Source organism: Triturus cristatus, chromosome 2_2 (genome assembly GCF_964204655.1).
Source record: "Triturus cristatus chromosome 2_2, aTriCri1.1, whole genome shotgun sequence".
In the NCBI taxonomy this organism is placed as follows: domain Eukaryota; kingdom Metazoa; phylum Chordata; class Amphibia; order Caudata; family Salamandridae; genus Triturus; species Triturus cristatus.
In genome coordinates this window covers 1,229,239,965-1,229,259,733 of record NC_140582.1, presented here as the reverse complement: position 1 = coordinate 1,229,259,733, position 19,769 = coordinate 1,229,239,965, and the positions used below count along the sequence as shown (strand labels likewise).

At 43.7% G+C, this 19,769-nt stretch overlaps 1 protein-coding gene across 1 annotated transcript in view; it reads right to left on the bottom strand.

Moving 5' to 3' along the window:
* Positions 1-1,995: 1,995 nt before the first annotated feature.
* LOC146863457 (ATP-dependent RNA helicase homolog DQX1-like) overlaps positions 1,996-19,769 on the bottom strand; it is a 322,272-nt gene continuing 304,498 nt past the window's right edge. The window contains exon 12 of the mRNA XM_085642888.1: positions 1,996-5,996. Coding sequence (XP_085499014.1) covers positions 5,795-5,996 — 202 coding nt within the window. The 3' untranslated portion in view covers positions 1,996-5,794. The remainder of the gene's footprint in view (positions 5,997-19,769) is intronic.

The following is a 19,769-nucleotide window of genomic DNA, read 5'->3' as shown; positions in this document are numbered from 1 at the left end:
CGCTGATGTGAATGTTCGGGAAATAGAATAGTAAGTATTATTCGTTTGGAAGAAATATGAAATAGAATTAGATTTCAAAATAAAGTGCAGAAAAAGGTGCACTGAGCTACTATTTAATTTGCAGAAGCAGTTACACTTAGGCAGCTAGTGAAGGCTAATAAGGCCTAACAGTGGAACCCCCTCACCCCTACGCATACTAAATTTGAAACTCTCACATCAGACTATGCAAAGCTAGTCCAAGATGGCCTTGGAGTATACATACCACTTGCGCGTTTGTCACCACAGAGCTACGCCCCTTTACTCTGATGTAGGGCAGCTCAGTTTGCCGTTGCTAAGCTACGGAAGCAGCTGTTTAACGTGTGTGGCTTACGTTTGCTTTTGCACAAATACCCACCTTGCCGTTCCCCTATCAGGGCTGTTTCTACCATTAGGCAAGACTAGGCGGCCGCCTAGCTTTACTTTCGTAGGTTCAAATTAAAACAAAATTCCCCCTTTTGCCGCCCTAGCCCTTTTGCCGCCCTGGCTGCGATCCGAATCCGAGGAAGAACACCTTTCGCAAACAATTGCAACCCCGAGTATTTGCGTCTTAGTCCTGGCTGCAATGCTTTACTCTCAGTCTGTATCCCTCTGATCTCGCTCCTTCTCTCGATGAGGCTACGATCCTAGCACGGGGACACACCGTTGGTTTAACCAGGTGCTTTATAAATGGCATTTCATTTCAAGGAATGTTTTACAGTCTGTGATTGCATCAGAAAGAGGTTGTGTAAAATATCTGTAAAGGTTTCTTGTGATCGATTGTCTAATGCTGCAAGAGTACATAGACTGGTTGTGGATATCGATGGCAATGTTTGGAGTGTAAGCAAGGTGGCTCTGGAGTCAGACTGCGTAAGTGAGGAAGGTACAAATCACAGGTGTAGGTCTGTGGAGAAAAATATTCAGTTTGAGAGGAGTTGTGAGACCTGGCAGCCCCCTAGTTGGATGAAAGATTATCTTGAAGACTGAGAGCAGTCTTCCTTCTCCATGCCTTGGGGTTCCTGCTTGAGTGTTTCATCTGTGGGTTGTTCCAACAAGGGTTTATTTTATGGGCACACCACTGTTTGGGTTCTGTGACTTTCCATATGTACATTGTGCTGCAAAATTAAGTTACTCGTGACATGCTTTTTTATTCTTAGAATCTAGATAAAATGTTTGTAGGTAGGCGTTTCAAATTTCTAGGATTTGTGATCATCTGGTACAGAATGTTGCAGTTGAGGTTCTCAATCAATCAGTACTTTTAGAGCAAAACTTATCACCCCAGAGGGTATCCGGGCGCTATGTTGCCCGTCTCAGTCGAAGAGCCAGGTCTTGAGCTCCTTCCTGAAGTGGTTCAGGGAAGGGGACGGCGTTCCAGGCTGCGGCGGCGAGGTGGAGGTTCCAACTTTGGATTCTCCATCCCTGGTAGTTGCCAGCAGTTCCCTTCCTCTTGTAGGATGTACTTGAAGGTGTCGTCAGTAAATATCTCCTCAATAATCCTGTATCTGGTGAAAGCTTGATTATGAAGTTAATCTGTGACACAATATACTATTAAAAATATGCATTTTTTTAAGAAGATTCATTGGATCACTAAATAGTTTTGAAAGACAAGAGGTTTAAAACACAGATGGGACGTCAAAACAGATGCGCCAGCCGATGAGGGATGGAGGAAGCACGGTGCTTTAAAATGGCACCACGTGAGGAGTAGGTCGAGCTAAGATGGCAGCCTCACTTCATGGGCAACATTGTGTACAAATACAGATGGTCTTGTAGCCTAAGTAGTCTAAAGGAGTCCGTGAAGGCAAGACATCCTGTTCCATTTGTGGAGATATGCTCCTGGTATGTTGAGTACTAAAGGCGCACATTGCTTGAGACTCAATTAAAGTGTTAATGTTACCGGTAAGCCTTTGAATGGCGACCGGACCCCTCACATTCAGCATTTCTCCTCTGTGTCTTTTTGTAATTCCAAAGAAGAGTTCAAGGTAAGGATGTAAACAGCTGTATTTATAACACGTACCTGATAAAATTCAAAATACCAATTACATACATTACAAACATAAAACATTTGATTGTACATAGCATTTTTGCACCAAAATACAAAAAGGCAATGTCACTTTCAGCTGCGCAAACAAACAGAATTCAACTAAACAAAGGCAAAGCTTTTCATTGCACTTACAAATATAGGCATGACTGTAGGTTCGCACAGCGCCATGGACTGGAAGGTGAGATCGCCGAAGAGCTGCAGTCAGGCATGTCTCTGGGGTCCCCTTGCTCTGAGTAGGCCCGTGTGCACTGGGCTTGCGTATGCTAGTGAATATGTAGCAAATGGCTTTATAAGCTGCTGGTGTCACCAAACTGTGAAACATGTCCCCAGCGGCGCTTAGCAGCATGCGCGTCTTACATATATCAGAGCAGGTCTAAATCAATAGTAAGATCTCAGTTCATATGGCGTCATCTTAACACATTACTGCTTGAGGTCCTTGTCGCTCGACGGAGGCACGGGGTAATAACCCAAAAACTAGTGGGACCTCTGGCTAAAAAAGTGCTTTATTCATTAGCTCACTGCACCTCTCAGCAAAGAGCTGCTGTACCTTAAAGAAAAACTCTTAATTGAATTTGTAAAAAGGCCTGGTTGAAAAATGCATTTTAGTACATCCCTAATGTAAAAGCATCTAGTAATAAAAGCATAAAGTACCAGTTGGGTGAGCTACTGAGCAACGCTCCTAAAAATACAAATTCTCTACATTACACTTATGCCCCGCTCACGCCAGCCTCTTGCGAGTCGCATGGGTACCCTCTAAAGCAGGCAGGTTGAAGTCAGTCAAATAGCAGGTATCCTTTCATGGTCTACCCATAGAAGATACTGTCCTTCAGCAAATTCAAAGACACCACTTTTTGAGGGGCACTTGAGTTATTTGGGGAGCTCTTCCTCAACTCTACACGGAGCTCCCTTGGGGGAGTGTTCGCAGGTTTCATGGCTATTTGAAGGAGGCAACAAGCAGATCCCGGATGCAAGAGTGCCCCTAAATCCTAAAACTGATTCCCCTTGTAGCAAGTTACCCATTCATTGAGATACTACTATATGTGACATAAAAAAACTATTTGTCCCAATGAGCCCACATAACAATGACAAACCTGCTACCAGGAGGACTACACATCCAGCAAGCTAGCGACTCGCTACACATTTATCGTTACAACGAAGATGAACGGAAATAAAATTTAAGCAAAGTGCAAGTACATCATTGGCATCTGAAGCTTCCTTAGGAGTACCCTGTGCTACAAGTAAGCACTACAAAGTTGAAATGGAGTCCAGTTCCCTTGCGATCTATGACCCGTCTAGAAAAAGCTGCTGTCTTTTTCCTGCTGTGAAATGTATCTAATGTGAAACAAACAAAAAAACTAAACTGGAAGGAAATATTACTTAAAATAAAAGATGCAACATGAAACCATCTTTCAAACATACTTGCATCATTACTATGTGCACAGACCTCGTATAAGGGCGGCGGAACAAGGTGTTCCAATGTTTCCTCATTCCTTATAATGGGGGAGAGAAATTCTCTTCCTAGCATGCCATGGAATTCATTTGTCAAATACAGTTTTATGAACACACAATATAAGAGCATGTATATCCACCATAAACAATGGCCAGATGGGAATCATGACAGCTTCCGAGGTAAGATTAGAATTGATCATTTGTGGGGGAGCCTGAACGGTGCAGTAAGGCGTCCATCTTTAACGAGTCAAATGCGCACTCGGATCCATCGAAGAAATGATGCAACCCTTGTGCTCTATTCAACAGAGAACTCCACCTAGATATGACATTTAAACCATGGACGTCTGCCTGACGACTGCACCCTTCCTGCATGCAGAGCCTACAACTATCAACTTGACTCCCTGCCCACACTCCTCTCCTGCTCCCTTCTAGTGTTCTTGCTACTTGGTTCTACACCAGGATATAAATATCTGACACAGCACTCATGTGGGTGTCAGCAGAGTGCTTTGGACGAGGGGACCATGTTTGCCGGATGAAACATTTAGGGGCCAAATATCGACATAGTAATGTTGAAAATGGAGGTGCTCAGTCACAAGAGTATTGAAGCTTGCTTACAAGAGGAAAATGGTGTCATGTCAGCAAAAGTAAAAAGAAGTTGTACTCCAGGCAACATATCTGTCTCCAGGTCCTAGAATAGAATGCAAGGCCTCATGACTAAACACAGAGTGTTTCGACATCCATCTTAAACTGACTCTGCCCAGAAGACCGCTTTATAGACCATAAGGGCAATCATAACTGTTACCATCCACAGACTCTCTAACGCGTCCTGGCACCCACCTATGTTTTAAGCCCAAACAGTCTCTCCAGGCTCCTAACCACATCACACCCCCATACCTGCTCTCTAACGAGAATAGTTATATGCATGGACTCACTAAAAGCAGAGGCTAAACCCATGTTCCTCTGATTACCATCCGGCTCGCAGCAACGAGCTTACCTCCTAGCCTACCTCCCCACATCCGCAGACGGCTGACCTTGGTCTTGGAAATCTCGTAAGTCCACGTCTGCTGGTCAAGACTGGTGTTACATCCAGGTACTACTGAATGGGTTGACTCCAGGTCATCCCTCATGCCTGGACCTGCTCTCTACATGTAGAGCAGACATACATGTAGAGCAGACATACATGAACTCGATACCCCACCCAAGCTTATAGTCATGGAACCTCTAGGAGCCCAGGTAACCTTCATGAGGCCTTGATGACACACTGGCTCACAGTCCTAATCTTGACTATCATACAGCCCAATCGAAGAGCGGAGGCTCCCTCCACGGACTCTGCACGTTGCTCTTGTTCCCAGACATACTCTAAAGACGCCTAAAAGCGCTAGCTGCAGCCACAGCAAATTAAAGGAGCAAGGCACTCCAGTCCAGGCCCGGACTGCCCTTCCCGCACCACCGTGGATGTGTTTGCCTGTGTCATAAGGTGCGCTACTGAGAGGATCCCATTGTACTGCTGCATTCTAAGAAGAACTAGATCCAAAGCGTATGCCTGCCATAGCCCATTATCCCATGCCTGTTAAACAGAAGAAATGAGCTTCCTCCTGCTTTCACTTTTCAACTTAAATATCCACTTTAAAAAATGCTCTTTGGGCACTTAGAAAATTTGTGTAGTGCTCTTGAAGGATTTGCGGATCTCACATCTGAGATAACAAAGCAAAAATTAAAATTAAAAAAGGAAACACAAAGAAAGAAAGACAGATGCCAGCCTGTGACAACTACAGTTACCAATGTAGTGCGTTGGTGTTTGCAGAAGTGCGTCACTTCAGGAGATGAGGTGACGCGGTCTCCAAAAGGTGAGGTTCTGCCCACTCCCCTCCAAAATACAAAGGCCACTTATCCAGCATTGATCTCTGGAATCCAGATCACAAGTCATTTCAAGTCTTGGATTCTCAGAGTTAGTCCAAACTTGTGCAATCAATATATTTTGGAATCAATAAGTTAAGAGCTTTTCTGATCTTGCTCCAGTTGTCTTTGCGCTGAGTTGCTGTGGTTCACTGTACCATTAGTAGGAGATACCTTGTGGCTTCAACAACGTGCCATGAGGCAAAAGAAATTTGTTCCACAAAATCTCGAGTGCTGTTCTACAGTCACGCAAGGACTACTGTGTTAAGCTGAAAGACTGCTTCAAGGCCACTGGATTGACACATCTGGGCTCCTCCTGGACACTGTGCACTGGACGCTTCCAGCCTTTCGTATAGATCAGATCTTGGTTCAGGATAAGAACTCAAGATAGGGTCACTGCAGAGAGCACATTTCCCTCTCCTCCTCCTCCTCAACAGTCCCCCCAGAGGCACCCACGTCTGCAGCTTCGCCAAGGCCGTCTTCCTCCACCTGGTCACCAGCAGCAGACAGCTTGTCCCGTAAGGCCATCAACAGGTCTCTGCTCTCACTCGCTGGCAGGTTACTTAGGTAGTACTGTGGGGCAAATTCAACAAGCCTGCGGAGGAAAATCAAAAGAGAGCTCGGTCAAAGCGAAGTCTGCGCGTAAACATAACATACAGTTAAGGACATAGGAGATAGGTATTTATATATTTATTTGTTCACTGCTCGTGCGGACTTCTTTTTATGTGAAGCCTAACAAGACATGGTTATTGAAATTAAAAAACGTTACAGCAACCCTACTGAAAGAACGGGAACAAGCATTGACACAGTCAATATTTCGGATGTCGGCAGGCTAGGAAGCTGGCTCTGTATATGCTATACCAAAAAAATGCACAGTGTGCACAGAGTCCAGAGAGTCCCCAAAGGAAGGCAGAGGTTAACGTAGATAATACCTTACTTTCAATGTAGTGGCAGCTGGGCTGCGAAGTTGGGCTTATCAGAGAGTAGTGTGAATGCATTTGTTGTACACACTCATACAAGGCAGGAACACACACAATGACTGACTCCAGACCAATGGTTTGTCGAAGAATATTACTTTAGTTACTTTTACTTCTAGGAACCAAGTTGAACTCCGTTACAAGTGAGAACTTTTTTGCAATGATTTCAACTTACTAGCAATAGGTTTGTATACATTAAACAATACTTTGCATGTGCAAGAAATGCTTTTCAACACAGGAAGAGATACCTTGTTCTCAGGATCACGCTTAGTGCAGTCAGTGGGAGACCAATATATATACCAAACTTCTCAATCTTCAGAGAACCCATCATGGAGCGGTGGACTTCATGTTGACAAACTCCCAGCCCATGTATTCAAAATGGCTTCACTGCACTAACAAGGTCTGTGAATGGTACAGACACTGTAGGGGCATATTGCTTGTGCAGCTATGCCTTCACCTGTGCTATAGTGTATCCTGCCTTAGGGCTGCAAGGCCTGCCAGATGGGTGACTTACCGATGCCACGGGCATTGCTGTGTAGGAAGGTGTGCCATGTCGACTCTTTTAGTTTAGTTACACCACAACACATAGCCTGCAATGCTAGTGTGTATGTTTGATGTGGGGCCCTGTACAGTGGCACAATACATGTTGCAGCCCTAAGGAACCCTCTCTGGTCCTTTTACAAGGGACTTATAGGTGGGCCAGAGGTGTGCCCATGGTGGAAACAATGGTACAGTTTAGGGAAAGAAAACCGGTGCTGGGGCCTGGTTAGCAGGAACCCAGGGCACACTCAGTCAATGCAGTCAAGTGCATCAGAAATCTGTCAAAAAAGAAAGCCACATTCCTACACCAGCCTTTTGGCAAGGTTTGTTTTGTTCTCCATGGATTTCGAAAAACGCTCTTGTTGGGGAATCTGCCGGGCCTTCCTAAATCACAAAAAAAACATTGGCTGTAAGCAAAAAGCAGGCTTTGGAACAGTATTCCCTGGCTCTTAGGGAGACTAGGGACCCGTGCAAGTTCGCTCAGCTGTTTAGCCCTGTGAACGCCGATCTTGTTTTGCTCAATACTTTACTCTTTGCACATTCTTAGTACTGTAGGAACGTAATGAAATGAAAACGCGATGCCATTCTTTTAAAATAATCTTTTGGGATAATGCGATGTTTTAACTCGATTTTTTGAATTTTAATTTGAAGTTGGAAGCACAGGGTAACTGGGGGAAATCGAACTGTGATCGAGGGAACCAGGAAGTGGGAATTTTCATTTGTTTGAGACCCGCCATCTTGGTTAAGGCGCGGTCTAGCTCTCAAATCACGGAGGAGATAAAACTGGACTCTGCGCTAGCGCGCAGCGGACGCACACAGCGGGCGTGCCGAAGGCGCGCCTATGGCATGCCCGTCTGTGCCCGTCCGCGCCTCGGACGCGACGGACTAGCTTGGAATCAGCAGCAGGGGTAAGATGTCTATTAGCGCAAACAACTCACGTATTAGTTATAATAGTAGAGATCTTAAAGATCTGAATGTCTGTACGAAATGTTGCCCCCATTCTCTCTCGGTGGGCTCTATGAAAGCATGGAGCTGTGAAACATGCCAGTGGACCCTCCCCCTTCCCCCGACCACCGTTGATATATCCTTTCCGGGTGAACATGTGCTTGATCAGCCTAGGTCTATCAATCAGCGAGTTAGCAATGATTTAAAGCTGATGCTTTTGAATACCCGCTCTATGAAACAGCACGAATATCACATTTTCGACCTTCTTTCTGAATCTAAGCCCGATGTGCTGTTTCTTACAGAAACATGGCTTCATGAAGGGTCTAATCCCACTATCGCCAATGCCATCCCACCCAACTATCTTATCGTAAGGAAAGATCGTGCAGGGGGACGGGGTGGAGGAGTGGCGATTATTCATAAAAATACGCTCACCTGTACTACCCTTCCTAATTTTACCTTAGAGAATGCTGAAAGCCTGAGTTTCCTTTTAAAAATATCTCCCCATCATTCTATTGCAGGGGCTTTAGTCTATCGACCTCCTGGTCAGGCTAAAAGCTTCCTGGAAGGTTTAAACTTTGCTATTGCCCCTCTGGTCGCTAAATATGAACAGTGCTTAATCCTGGGTGATTTTAACATCCATATGGATTTGTCTCATAATTTGGACTCTATGAAACTGTACGAATCATTAAATATGTTAGATTTTTCTCCCTATGTTACTCATCCCACCCAGGAAAAGGGACACATATTAGACCAAGTCTTTTCAACTGAATTAATTGAAATGGCCTCACCTCTCCCCCTGGTGTGGTCAGATCATCACTTATTAACTTTTAGCATTAAGGAAACATCGGCCCCATCTTCTAAGCTTTATGCAGAACGGTCTAACAGTTTTAGTTCTTTTAAATCAATGACCCCGGCAGCTGTAGGAGTTCTCCTGGAGGCACACCTTTTCTTTTATGGATAGTCTCACACTTTATGTATCTTCCCTAGAAAGCCGGCTTGAAACTTGTGTTAACAGCATTGCCCCTCTCAAGACCCGGGTAGCAAACAGAGGCAGACCCTCCGCTCCCTGGTTCACGGAAGATCTCAGGAGGAGCAAGAGCCGCTGTAAATGTTTAGAAAGGAAATGGAGACAGGATTATGATACACGGGCCAAGCAAACATAAGACATCACTAAAAGCTTACTACAATAAAGTTCGCCTGGGAAAAATGAATTTTCTCAACGAAAAAATTGAGAAAGCAGGAAATAAAAGTGAAGTACTCTTTAAAGTTGTTAAAGATTTTACGGCCCCTTGTGCCATAAAAAATCCTTTTACTCCGACGAAAGAATGGACTGAGCATTGCTCAATTTTTTTCCCACCAAAATCTCCTCTTTACAGGCCACTTTCGTAGCGGCTGGTCCTGACCTTCATGGGAATTTGGATAGACTTTTCCTACAGTCACCTCTGTCTGCGAACTGCCTATTACAAATTCCAGCAAAATCCTTACACCTTCTTAGCTCTCTTAAGTCAGGCTCTCCTGTGGATCCTTGTCCAGCAAAGATTCTGGCCTCGATAGCAGAGGTAATCAACCCGGCAGTTAATCGGGTGCTGAACCTTTCATTATCTAAAGGGACAGTACCGAATAGCTGGAAACATGGGAAAATTCTTCCTCTTTTAAAAAAAAACCCTCTGCCGATCCTTGGACAGCAGGAAATTACAGACCCATTTCACTGTTCCCTGCCCTATCCAAGACTCTGGAGAAATATGTAAACCAGGTTCTCGGGGAGTTTGTAGAATCCAACGGCATCCTTCATTCTAGCCAATCAGGCTTCCGTGCAACTTCACTGGTTGCCAGTGTGTAAACGCATTCAATTTAAAGCACTATGTATTTCACACAAAATTCTTGCAAAGCAGGCCCCGTCAGGCCTCCTGGAACTATTGGAGCCTTATGTTCCTACGTGTTCCTTGCGCTCCGCCGACCATGCTCTGGTCTGCGTCCCTCGGGTGCGGAGGGCCAGGGCAGGGGGGGCGCTCTTTCCGACACCTAGCAGCTAATTTGTTGAATTCTGTCCCGATTTCAGTTAGAACTATCCCTAGCCATTTGACCTTTCGCAAGGCCCTGAAGACGTGGCTCTTCCCCCTTTCCATCATCTAACCCTCAGTGATCTTCTCCGGTGCTCGCTCCCTGGTTCTCGCTGCTGCGCTGGGACGCCTCGTTGCTGAGGCAGCCATGCGCATTATAAAATTAATTAATAATGATAATAATAACTATAGCACCGAAACGGCTCTCCTCGAGATATCGGAGTCCATAAAAGTCACCTTGGACCAAGGTGGGAAAGCAGTATTGGTATTGCTTGATCTATCTGCGGCTTTCAATACCGCACCACATGACCTTCTTCTTGATCGTCTTTGGAGGTGCGATATTGGTGGCAATGTCCTACAATGGTTCCGGTCCTATCTTACCAATCGCCAGCAGAATGTCTGGTCCCTCCCTGTTGAGACGACCATTCAATCAATGAATGTGGGAGTTCCCCCCAGGGATCCATCTTGAGCCTCACATTGTTTAATGTGTATGTGGCTCCCCTGGCATGGTTAGTTGAACCTTTTGGTGCTAGAATCGTCTCTTATGCCGATGATACGCAACGACTGTTCACATGTGCCAAGGGCGAAGCTTTGGATGGGAAGATGATTAACCTATGCCTCTCGGCGGTATTTAACTGGTTTAATGTAAACCAGCTACGATGTAACTCTGAAAAATCAGAAATGATTTTTTTCGGCTGTTCACCGGACGATGAATGGCGTGAATGGTGGCCATCTAATAGGTCTCCCCCAACTGTCCTGGCCACTACGGTCAAGGACTTGGGGGTCAAATTGGACAATAATCTTTCTATGAATACCCAGGTTCAATCGGTGGTGGGAACTTGTTTCGGTCTGTTAAGGATGATGCGAAATGTCTTACCGTTACTCTTTATATCCCACAGGAAGATAGTCGTGCAAGCCTTAATACTATCTCGGCTCGACTATGTGAATGTCCTATACTTAGGCCTTCCTGAGTATTTGTTTAATCGGCTTCAGGTTGCTCAGAATGCTGCTGCCCAAGCGATTTTTCTAGCTGACCGTCGTACTCGTACGACCCCTCTTCTTAGAACACTTCACTGGCTTCCAGTGCGTAAGAGGGTATCTTTTAAGGCACTGGTATTGGCCTTTAAGGCCTTTCATAACGTCGGTGCTCCTTATTGAAGGGTTAGATGCCAGCAGTATGAACCCGTACGTAATCTACGGTCCTCATCCTCCTGTCTGCTACTTACCCCAAGGTTCTATCGTGCCCGGTTGGGAGGTCGTTCCTTTCAGGTAGTGGTGTGTGCACTCTGGAATAATCTACCCATTGAGCTGCGCCGGGAAAATGATCTCCTGCGCTTTCGCCACAAACTAAAAACGCTGCTGTTCTTATGACCGGCGATCTAGGTTTTTGATTGCGGAGGGTTCTTGTTGCGGGTTCTCTAGGTCAGCGCCGGGACACTCTCAGGAGTAGCCGTGCGCGCTATAAATACCTAGTAACATTAACATTAACTATTTTGTGCATGGGTGTGCTCGGAGTGGAAGGGAAGGTGTCACTTATACTGAAGCTAGCCAATGGCTGCTGTGGGCCGACCTCTTGCCCCAAGGTGCATGCTGCAGCCGACGGCATTAAAGTGGGAATGATTCAACAGCAGACCAATGGAGGACTAGGGCTTGCTGAAAGCCTCTAGAACTATATTATATATAGAACTTTAGTCAAATCAAAAGGCCTTGGCTCAAGCAACACTTAAAAGTGCAGCATGCCTCTTTTGTTCTAGAATATTAGTAGGCATGTAATTAACTCATTTTCAGAACGGTACACTGTATTTGGAAATGGGAATGTTACTGTAACAGAAGAGGTGCAGGTTCAGGCTGTGCTAGAATTATTTACTCTGCATTAGCTCGCCATCTAGTGGATACATTTGGAATAGCATCTCAAACTTTTTTTGGCTTGTAAAGAACATGCACATTATGTATGTATCTGCACTATACCCTCAGAAGCTGCTGCTGTTTCTATTCTGTTTCACAGTAGCCACATAGCAGAAGGGTTATAAGAACATTCCACCCACTAAGTATAGAATGTTATAAATTAAAAAGTGAAAGCATGAAGACAAACCTTGGAATGTTGGAGCACTGGGCTTATACCAGCCATTATCAGCCTAGAGCTATTCCATTGTCTTCAATGGAGCGCTCAGCATTCCCATGTTCGAATAGTTATTAATGCTCCAATCATCTTGCAGAAGAGGCGGTTGATGCGTGTAAAACATCCTCGAGCTTCAATACTATTGGTACATGGAATTCGATTTACGTTTTGCAGGGTGAAGGTATTGTAGACTTCCAGGCTATACATTGACCATAAAGCAATCTAAGGTTGTGGGTGTACATCCTTAGATGCAACGTCTCTGCCAACTGTTGCTTCTTGCTGCGCTTGACCAAAGAACAGATCTGACCAGGCCATTCCAATTTAAGAGAGCGACTTGTGGAAGAGGAATCCACAGGAGGCCTGAAGTCTGGAATGATGAAGCGGCCTTAGTCCCCACCACGGAACAGAATCCCACATCCTTCAGTTCTGAGAACCTAACTTCCAGGACAGTCTTTCATTCACCACTCAAGTGTACAAGGAAGAAGGCCTGAGCCAGGCTCTCCCCTCCACATCCGCCTGGGGCTCGACTCTGCCTCTCATGCGGTCAGATCTTTGACTGTGATCTGTTTCCCAGGAGGCTCTTTGAAGCGGCTCAGGTGATGCGGAGAGCTTTACAATATAGAGTTGTATAAAACTCCTAAATAAATACACATATAAATAAACAATGTACTGCTAAAGAAAACTGTACTGGATCTCATGGCACGTGCAAATGTCCGACCACATCTACCTGTCCTAACGACAAAATCGCCAACGAGTCGGCTGAGCTGCCATCGGAATTTACCTCTTACCCATATTGTCCAAGCACCTTCCTTCCCTGTCGAGTGGGGTGGTAAAGGGAGTAGATAGATTTTGTGGTCTTTTTGGCCAGTCTGCATACCTACAGAGACAGCCGCAGGATGACCGAATAGACAAGAAGGTGAATCATCCAACGCCTTATATTTTTACCAAGTTGAGGGACAACTGGCGAGTGTCACCGGATTTCTACTGAACTTTACATGTTCATTCTATATTAAACCCATTATTGGGGGGGCGTGGCTTGCGCGCCGCGACGATTTGGCGGTTTGCGCTTGGGCTCCGTGCTGAGCGGGAGCCGACGGAGGAATAGCTGCTGTTTTGGGCTGCCCCGGTCATCGCGGATATCGGCCGTATGGATATGAGCATGTCACGGGTGCTTTGGAGGAGGTTTCCTGCTTCCTGAGGTTGCCGGCATTCGTACTCTGGATCCTGTCTGACAGCGCTCGGTGTTTTCGCGAGCGGCCGCCATTTTGTCTCCTCAGAAGCGGTGAGACTTTTCTCCTCAGCGCGAAGTCGACAATGCCACAGAAGTCCCAGGAATGAAGATAGACAAGAACTGGTGACGTTTCTTTTATTTCCTCAACTTATATTGATTTTTATTTTTTTTGCCTGCTGCCTTGCTGCCTATTTTGGTAACACTTTTTGGTTTTTCTGCTGATATTTTGCTCGTCAGAAGCATCGTCAAGGCCATTTTGTGGGGCCTCTTTGCTTAATGTTTACCTGCCTTTGGGATATTTCTGACTGTTGAAAGGAGCCCTTTTGATACCTGCAAGGTGTGATATTTTCGTGAGGTGGCTCCCCTCCCTGTCCCTGGAATCTGCCTTTATTATTTTTCTGTTCTCCTGCTAAGAGCGCGCTATCCATTTTTGTTCGCTCCCTTATGATATATTGAGGTTTCCTACTTCACCTGGCATTCTCTTCTCGGAATCTGTCTGGAGTGGTGTACTGTTCTCCTACTGAGGTGGTGTGCTCTATGGCTGCGAATATGGGCCCGTCTTCAAATACTAAAGACGCAAAGGAATCTAAAGCGTCTCTTAAAAGGGCCAAACAGTTATCTCCTACACCTGAATCTCTGCAAAAGGACCCCAGTCCCACTCTTGAGACTATCCTGACGCGCCTTAATGAGGTCTATGAAATTGCGCAGTCTACCAAGACTAACACAGATTTATTGCAAGTGGAAGTGTTAGCTATCAGGAATGACTTCAAGGCCCTGTCTCTTCGTGTTTCGGACACGGAAGCACGCATTAGTGGCGCAGAGGATTCCATGCAAAAGCAGTCCAGATTTCTTTCACAACTTGAGCGATCAATGGTAGCTTTGCGGAAGGACCTCACTGAGCAAGAAGATCGTAACCGCAGGTCTAACCTGCGCATTTTTGGTCTTCCTGAGGATGTTGAGAAAGATGCGCCTTCTATGATTGATTTCCTCCATCAATGGATTCCTTCCACACTGCAAATTTCCTTCCAAAGAGATTTTGAGCTGGAACGTGCACATCGTGTTCCCACTTTTCGTTCTAAGTCTGCTACGCAACCTAGGGCGATAATTTTTAAGCCACTGCGCGATCAGCATACAGAGCAAATTCTGGCTCATATGCGGAAGGTTAGAGTTGTTTCGTGGAATGGTCATCGCATTTCAATCTCTCAAGATTTTGCCAGAGACACGGTCATAAGGAGGAAGGGTTTTCTTAATCTTCGGAAGCGTCTATCTGAGATGAATATCCCCTTCTCTTTTGCTGGCCCCTCAAAATTCCGCATTACTTTTAAAGGTCGCTCTAGAATCTTCGATGAACCTGCTGACTTGGTCTCGTTTTTGGATAATCAGATGGAACTACAGATGGAACTTCAAATGGAGGCCTCGCTTGATCCTGGTTCTTCTGGCACCTGATGCGGTTATTCATACTGCAATGAGTTTTCTTTTTTGCCAGATCTATTGAGATTAGTCTTTTAGTTCTGCACGGTGGTCTTAGTGTCCATTGTTTTTGTTGTGCTTTTGTCGTCTGTTGGTGTTCCCTCCTTGTCGGTATGGTGTAACGGTCTTTTATTGTTGATAGTTCTATTGTATGAATCTTCCAAGATTTTGTGGTAATGTTTCGTGTTGGTTTGACGTCACTCTTGCGCGCTTGCCATTCTTTTTATCCTTTTCCTTCCCAAATTGTCTTTCCGCATATTAGGTCCTGGTCCGTTTCTTATCCCATTGTATGACTTCTTATTTTCTTTTATTGTGGTTATGTGTATGACTTTCATCGTCTTTGGTTGTCTCATATCTGTGGAGTACGCTAGTGTTTATAAATGTATTGGTGTATAGATTGATTACATATTTGATTCATTGAGGAGTATTTGTTGCTTATTAATTGCTATAGTTAGAGTTAGTGTTTAGTTCTATGTCACTGTTATAGCATTGATTGGTTTGTTTCGTTATTATTATTAAGTGTCTTTTTCGACTAGGTCGGAATTCTATAGCTGTATTGTAATTGATAGGTTTATGTTTCTTTACTTCCATGTTCATATATTTAAGATATTCTCACCTCTCAGTTAAATTGAGTGCAACGAGAGTTATGTATTTTTGGACAATTATCTATTAGCTTATCTATAGATTTTACATTTTTATGTATAGTCTCATTTATCTTATGTATCTGTCATAAGACTTCATGGTTTGATATATTGATCTATTACTATATGCCACTCTCTTTATTTCATTTACTTTCTTCACAATGTATTATATAGTATCCTTTGGAATTTATTTCTTCTCTTTATTCTTTATCTTACTCTTCATGTGTCTGCTTTGGTTTGGCTCGATATAATAGTGACGATAGCTTTTAGCTCTCTTTTCATCAGCTATTATTGTTTACATTTGTTTTCTCTCTTTTTCCGCTTTTTACAATTTTCTTTTTGATTCTGTTTAGGTGTTACCTTTTTATCAATTTGGTTAACTTGTCGCCTGTATGGACTTATATGTTGTACTGTTTCTAGAACGATAATTGATTCTTGTTCATATCCTTTAGATAGTTCTTCTTTTTAAAATAACGCATAATCTGTTATGTTCTGTTTTGGGGCTATTTATGCTGATGGTTTCTATTCCTCATGTTGGGCTCTTTGCTCATTTCCCATGTCCCCCCCTTGTATGAATTCGGTCTTTTTCAGACCTTCCTTGTTGGCCCTTCTCTCTCTTTTTCTGTCTATCTTCTTGCTTTCTTTTTTATCTCTTTTTTCCTTTTCTCTTCGGATTTCCTCCTGGGATTCTCCCGGTTTCGTGTTGATGTCTAGTGTCTGGAGGCGAGGTCTCTTGGATGTTGTAGTTCATATATCATTTATGCAATATCTTTTTCTCCTGTTAATAGGTCTATGTCTGGATTAAATGTACTCTCCCTTAATGTCAAAGGGCTTAGTCACCCAGTTAAAAGGTCGAAGATTTTAGACTATTGCAAATCTCTTTCTTCGGATCTCGTCCTTTTTCAGGAGACAAAGGTCTCTGTTAGGGAAGCGTTATTTCTGAAGGAGTGGGTTTCTGATGTTGCTTGCTCAAATGCTTGTGGTAAAAGAAATGGGGTAATTACTTTAGTCTCTAAACACTCTGGTTTGTCTATCGTTTCCTCTGAACAGGATACAGAGGGACGCTGGTTACTATCTAAGTTGTCCGATGGTAATGCTGTTCTCTTTGTCATGAATATCTATGCCCCTAACAAGGATGATCCGTCTTTTTGGAAAACGATCACCAAAAAGCTAAATGACACCTCATTCTGGCAATCTTGTTGTAGGTGGTGATTTTAATTTACCAATGGATCCTATTTTGGATAGGAACTCTGCCTTTAACTTTCGTCCCCCTCAAGCACATAAACAAATGATTAATATGTGTTCTCTGACCCATCTTCAGGATGTTTGGCGTCTTCACAATCCCACTGGCAGTGACTTCTCCTTTTTTTCTTCCCCTCATTCGTCCTTCTCACGTATTGATTATCTCCTGGTTCACTCCTCTCTTGTTCAAGCTTCCTCATCTCCGCTTATTCACCCCATTTTAGTTTCAGATCATGCCGCGGTAACTTTCACACTTATGTCTTTTGCTCCTAGGGCAAGGTCTCGATCTTGGAGGCTAAACACGGAAATTTTACATGATGTTTCCCAGGTTCGAGAGTTTTCTAATGATATTGAGACGTTTTTCCGTGAGAATGTTGGTTCAGTAAGCTCCCCTGTTGTTCTCTGGGACTCTTTTAAATGCACTTTTCGTGGTCAGGTCATTAAGTGTATGTCCAGGAGAAACGCTGCCATCAAAAAAGAACTCACGGATTTAGCAGAGGAGATTAAACGTCAGGAATCTCTTTTTCGACATTCTAAGAATAAGTCATGCTTACAATCTATTAAGAATTTAAAATATGCGTATAATACTATTGTCACTAAGAGAGCGCATATTGGTTTTCAGGCTCAGAAATCTAAGAGGCTGCTGTTAAAAAATCGTGCGGGCAAGACTCTTGCAGCTACATTAAAGTTCCAGGAATCTGCTAATAAATCTTCCCAAATCTCCTCTATTACTGACCATCTTGGTAAGAGGAAATTTCAGACTGAAGAGATTCTTGAGGTCTTTCGCGATTTCTATAATAATTTATATACCCCCTCTACTCAGGCGTCTTTTGAACAGTGCCAGGAGTTTTTGAAGACAGTGCCGTTGAAAGCTATACCGGAGGATGCTAATCATTCATTAAATGCCCTGATTACCTCTGATGAAATTATTTCCGCGATTAAAGCCACTCGTTCCGGTAAGGCTCCGGGTCCTGATGGGTACCCTATTTTGTTTTATAAGACCTTCCTATCTGTGATTGTTCCGAAACTTCAATCGGTCTTTGATACTTTTATCAAGGATGGCTCTGTGTCTGGCTGTGCTGCCGATGCTACTATTGTAGTAATCCCCAAAGAAGGAAAAGATCATTCAGACCCCAAGAATTTTCGTCCTATTTCCCTGCTTAACATGGAAGCTGAGATTTTTGCTAAAATCCTAGCTAAACGATTAGAATCCTTTATCCCTCAATTGGTTCATCCTTCCCAAACAGGTTTTGTAAAGGGTCGTCTTGCACGTGATAATATCCGTACTGTCATATTCTAGGTGCCGCTAAGCGATCCAATCTTCCGGCGGCGGCCTTGGCCCTTGATGCTGAAAAGGCCTTTGATAAGGTTTCCTGGCCTTTTTTACGAGCTGTTTTATGTGCACATAACCTTGGTGATTCTTTTATCCGTATGGTTATGTCTCTTTATTCCCCACCTAGGGCTAACATAAGAGTGAATGGGGCTACCTCGTCCTTTTTTAACCTTTGCCAGGGTACTAGACAAGGGTGTCCTTTGTCTCCTCTTTTATTTTTGTTGTCCATTGATCCTCTTCTTAGACTGATTGACGTACATCCAGACATTATGGGTTTTTCCTTTGGTTCCCATCAGCTAAAAGTAGCTGCCTATGCTGATGACGTTCTCATTTTCTCTGATGATATTGCACGTGCTATCCCGGCTATTTCTGAGATCATTTCCATTTTCTCAAAGGTTTCAGGTTATACACTGAACAGAGATAAGACAGAAATGTTCCCCTTAAATGCTCCTCTCATATGGGTTCGGCGGGCTTTAAGTGGCAATCTAAGCAACTAAAATATTTGGGTATTTATTTTTGTTCCACCCTTTATGCCACGGTTACTTATAATGAATCTCAAACTATTCTTAAAGAGCGACATCTTTTAGAAAATTGGTCTCCGAAGCATATTTCTTGGTGGGGTCGTCTCCAAACTCTTAAAATGATGATAACACCTATTATTAATTTTGTCTCTTCTATGCTTCCAGTAAAGCTTCTCTGATGCCTTCTTTCACGATCTTGATTTAATTACCTCCAAATTCTTATGGAATAATAAAAGGGCTAGAATTGCCTATAAATTTTTGAGGAAATCCTACGAGTTGGGTGGATGTAATCTTCCTGATTGGGGGAAATATCAGTCTGCTTTTCTGGCCTCTCAGGGTGCGCTCTGGTTTTCCTCTCCCCTTATGCATGTTCCAGCTTGGTTGCTAATAGAGCAGGAATTGGCCTCTCCTCTTCCAACTGCCTCTTTAACCACAAATACCCTTTTCATTCCATTTTCTAGATCTATTATTTTGGATACTGTTGCTGCGATTCGCAAAGTTGATATGAGAGTGGCGATTCCGTTGCATAAAACTAGATGGTCATCCATTTGGCGCAATTCCAAAATTAAAATTAATATTGATCCAGACTTGATGTCTTATTGGTCGGGGAAAGGTATCTCGCTTGTTAAACATTTGTATGATTCCATTAATGACCCTCTTCCTTTCTCTACCCTGGCCCAGCAATTTTCTTTATCTAATTTAGATTTTTATACTTTTCTTAAGATAAAGGTAGCACTTGCTAGAATACAGCTTCAGCCTTCTTCCCCCATGATTATGCTTTTTCACCTATGGATTAAGTCTGGTCATGTAGCATCTAGGATTTATAAATTTTTGTCGTCCCCGACACTTCCTTCTCAAACTGTTGCACAGCAAAAATGGCTACGTCATTTCGAGCATGAGGTCACCGATCATATTTCTTCAGACACTTGGCAAGATATTGGTAGGCTCTCTCTTCGTAATAAAATCGCCCCCTCATTAATGCAATCTAAGTTTTTCTCTATTAATCTTCTTCACTGGACTCCCACTCGTTTATACGCGTTAAATCTCAAGGACGATAATCGATGTTGGAGTTGTGGTCTTGCACCAGGTGACTTCCAGCATATGTTCTTTGACTGCTCTCTTCTCCAACCCTTTTGGGGTTTAGTTCACAAACACCTCATGCTTATCTTTGATATTAAGTTTCAACTCTCTTTTCCACTAATTCTTCTAAGTCCGTTGGCGGCCTCGGTCCCGTTGCCCTTAGATGCCATGGAATAACAACTATTGGATCTTTTACTAACTATTGCTGT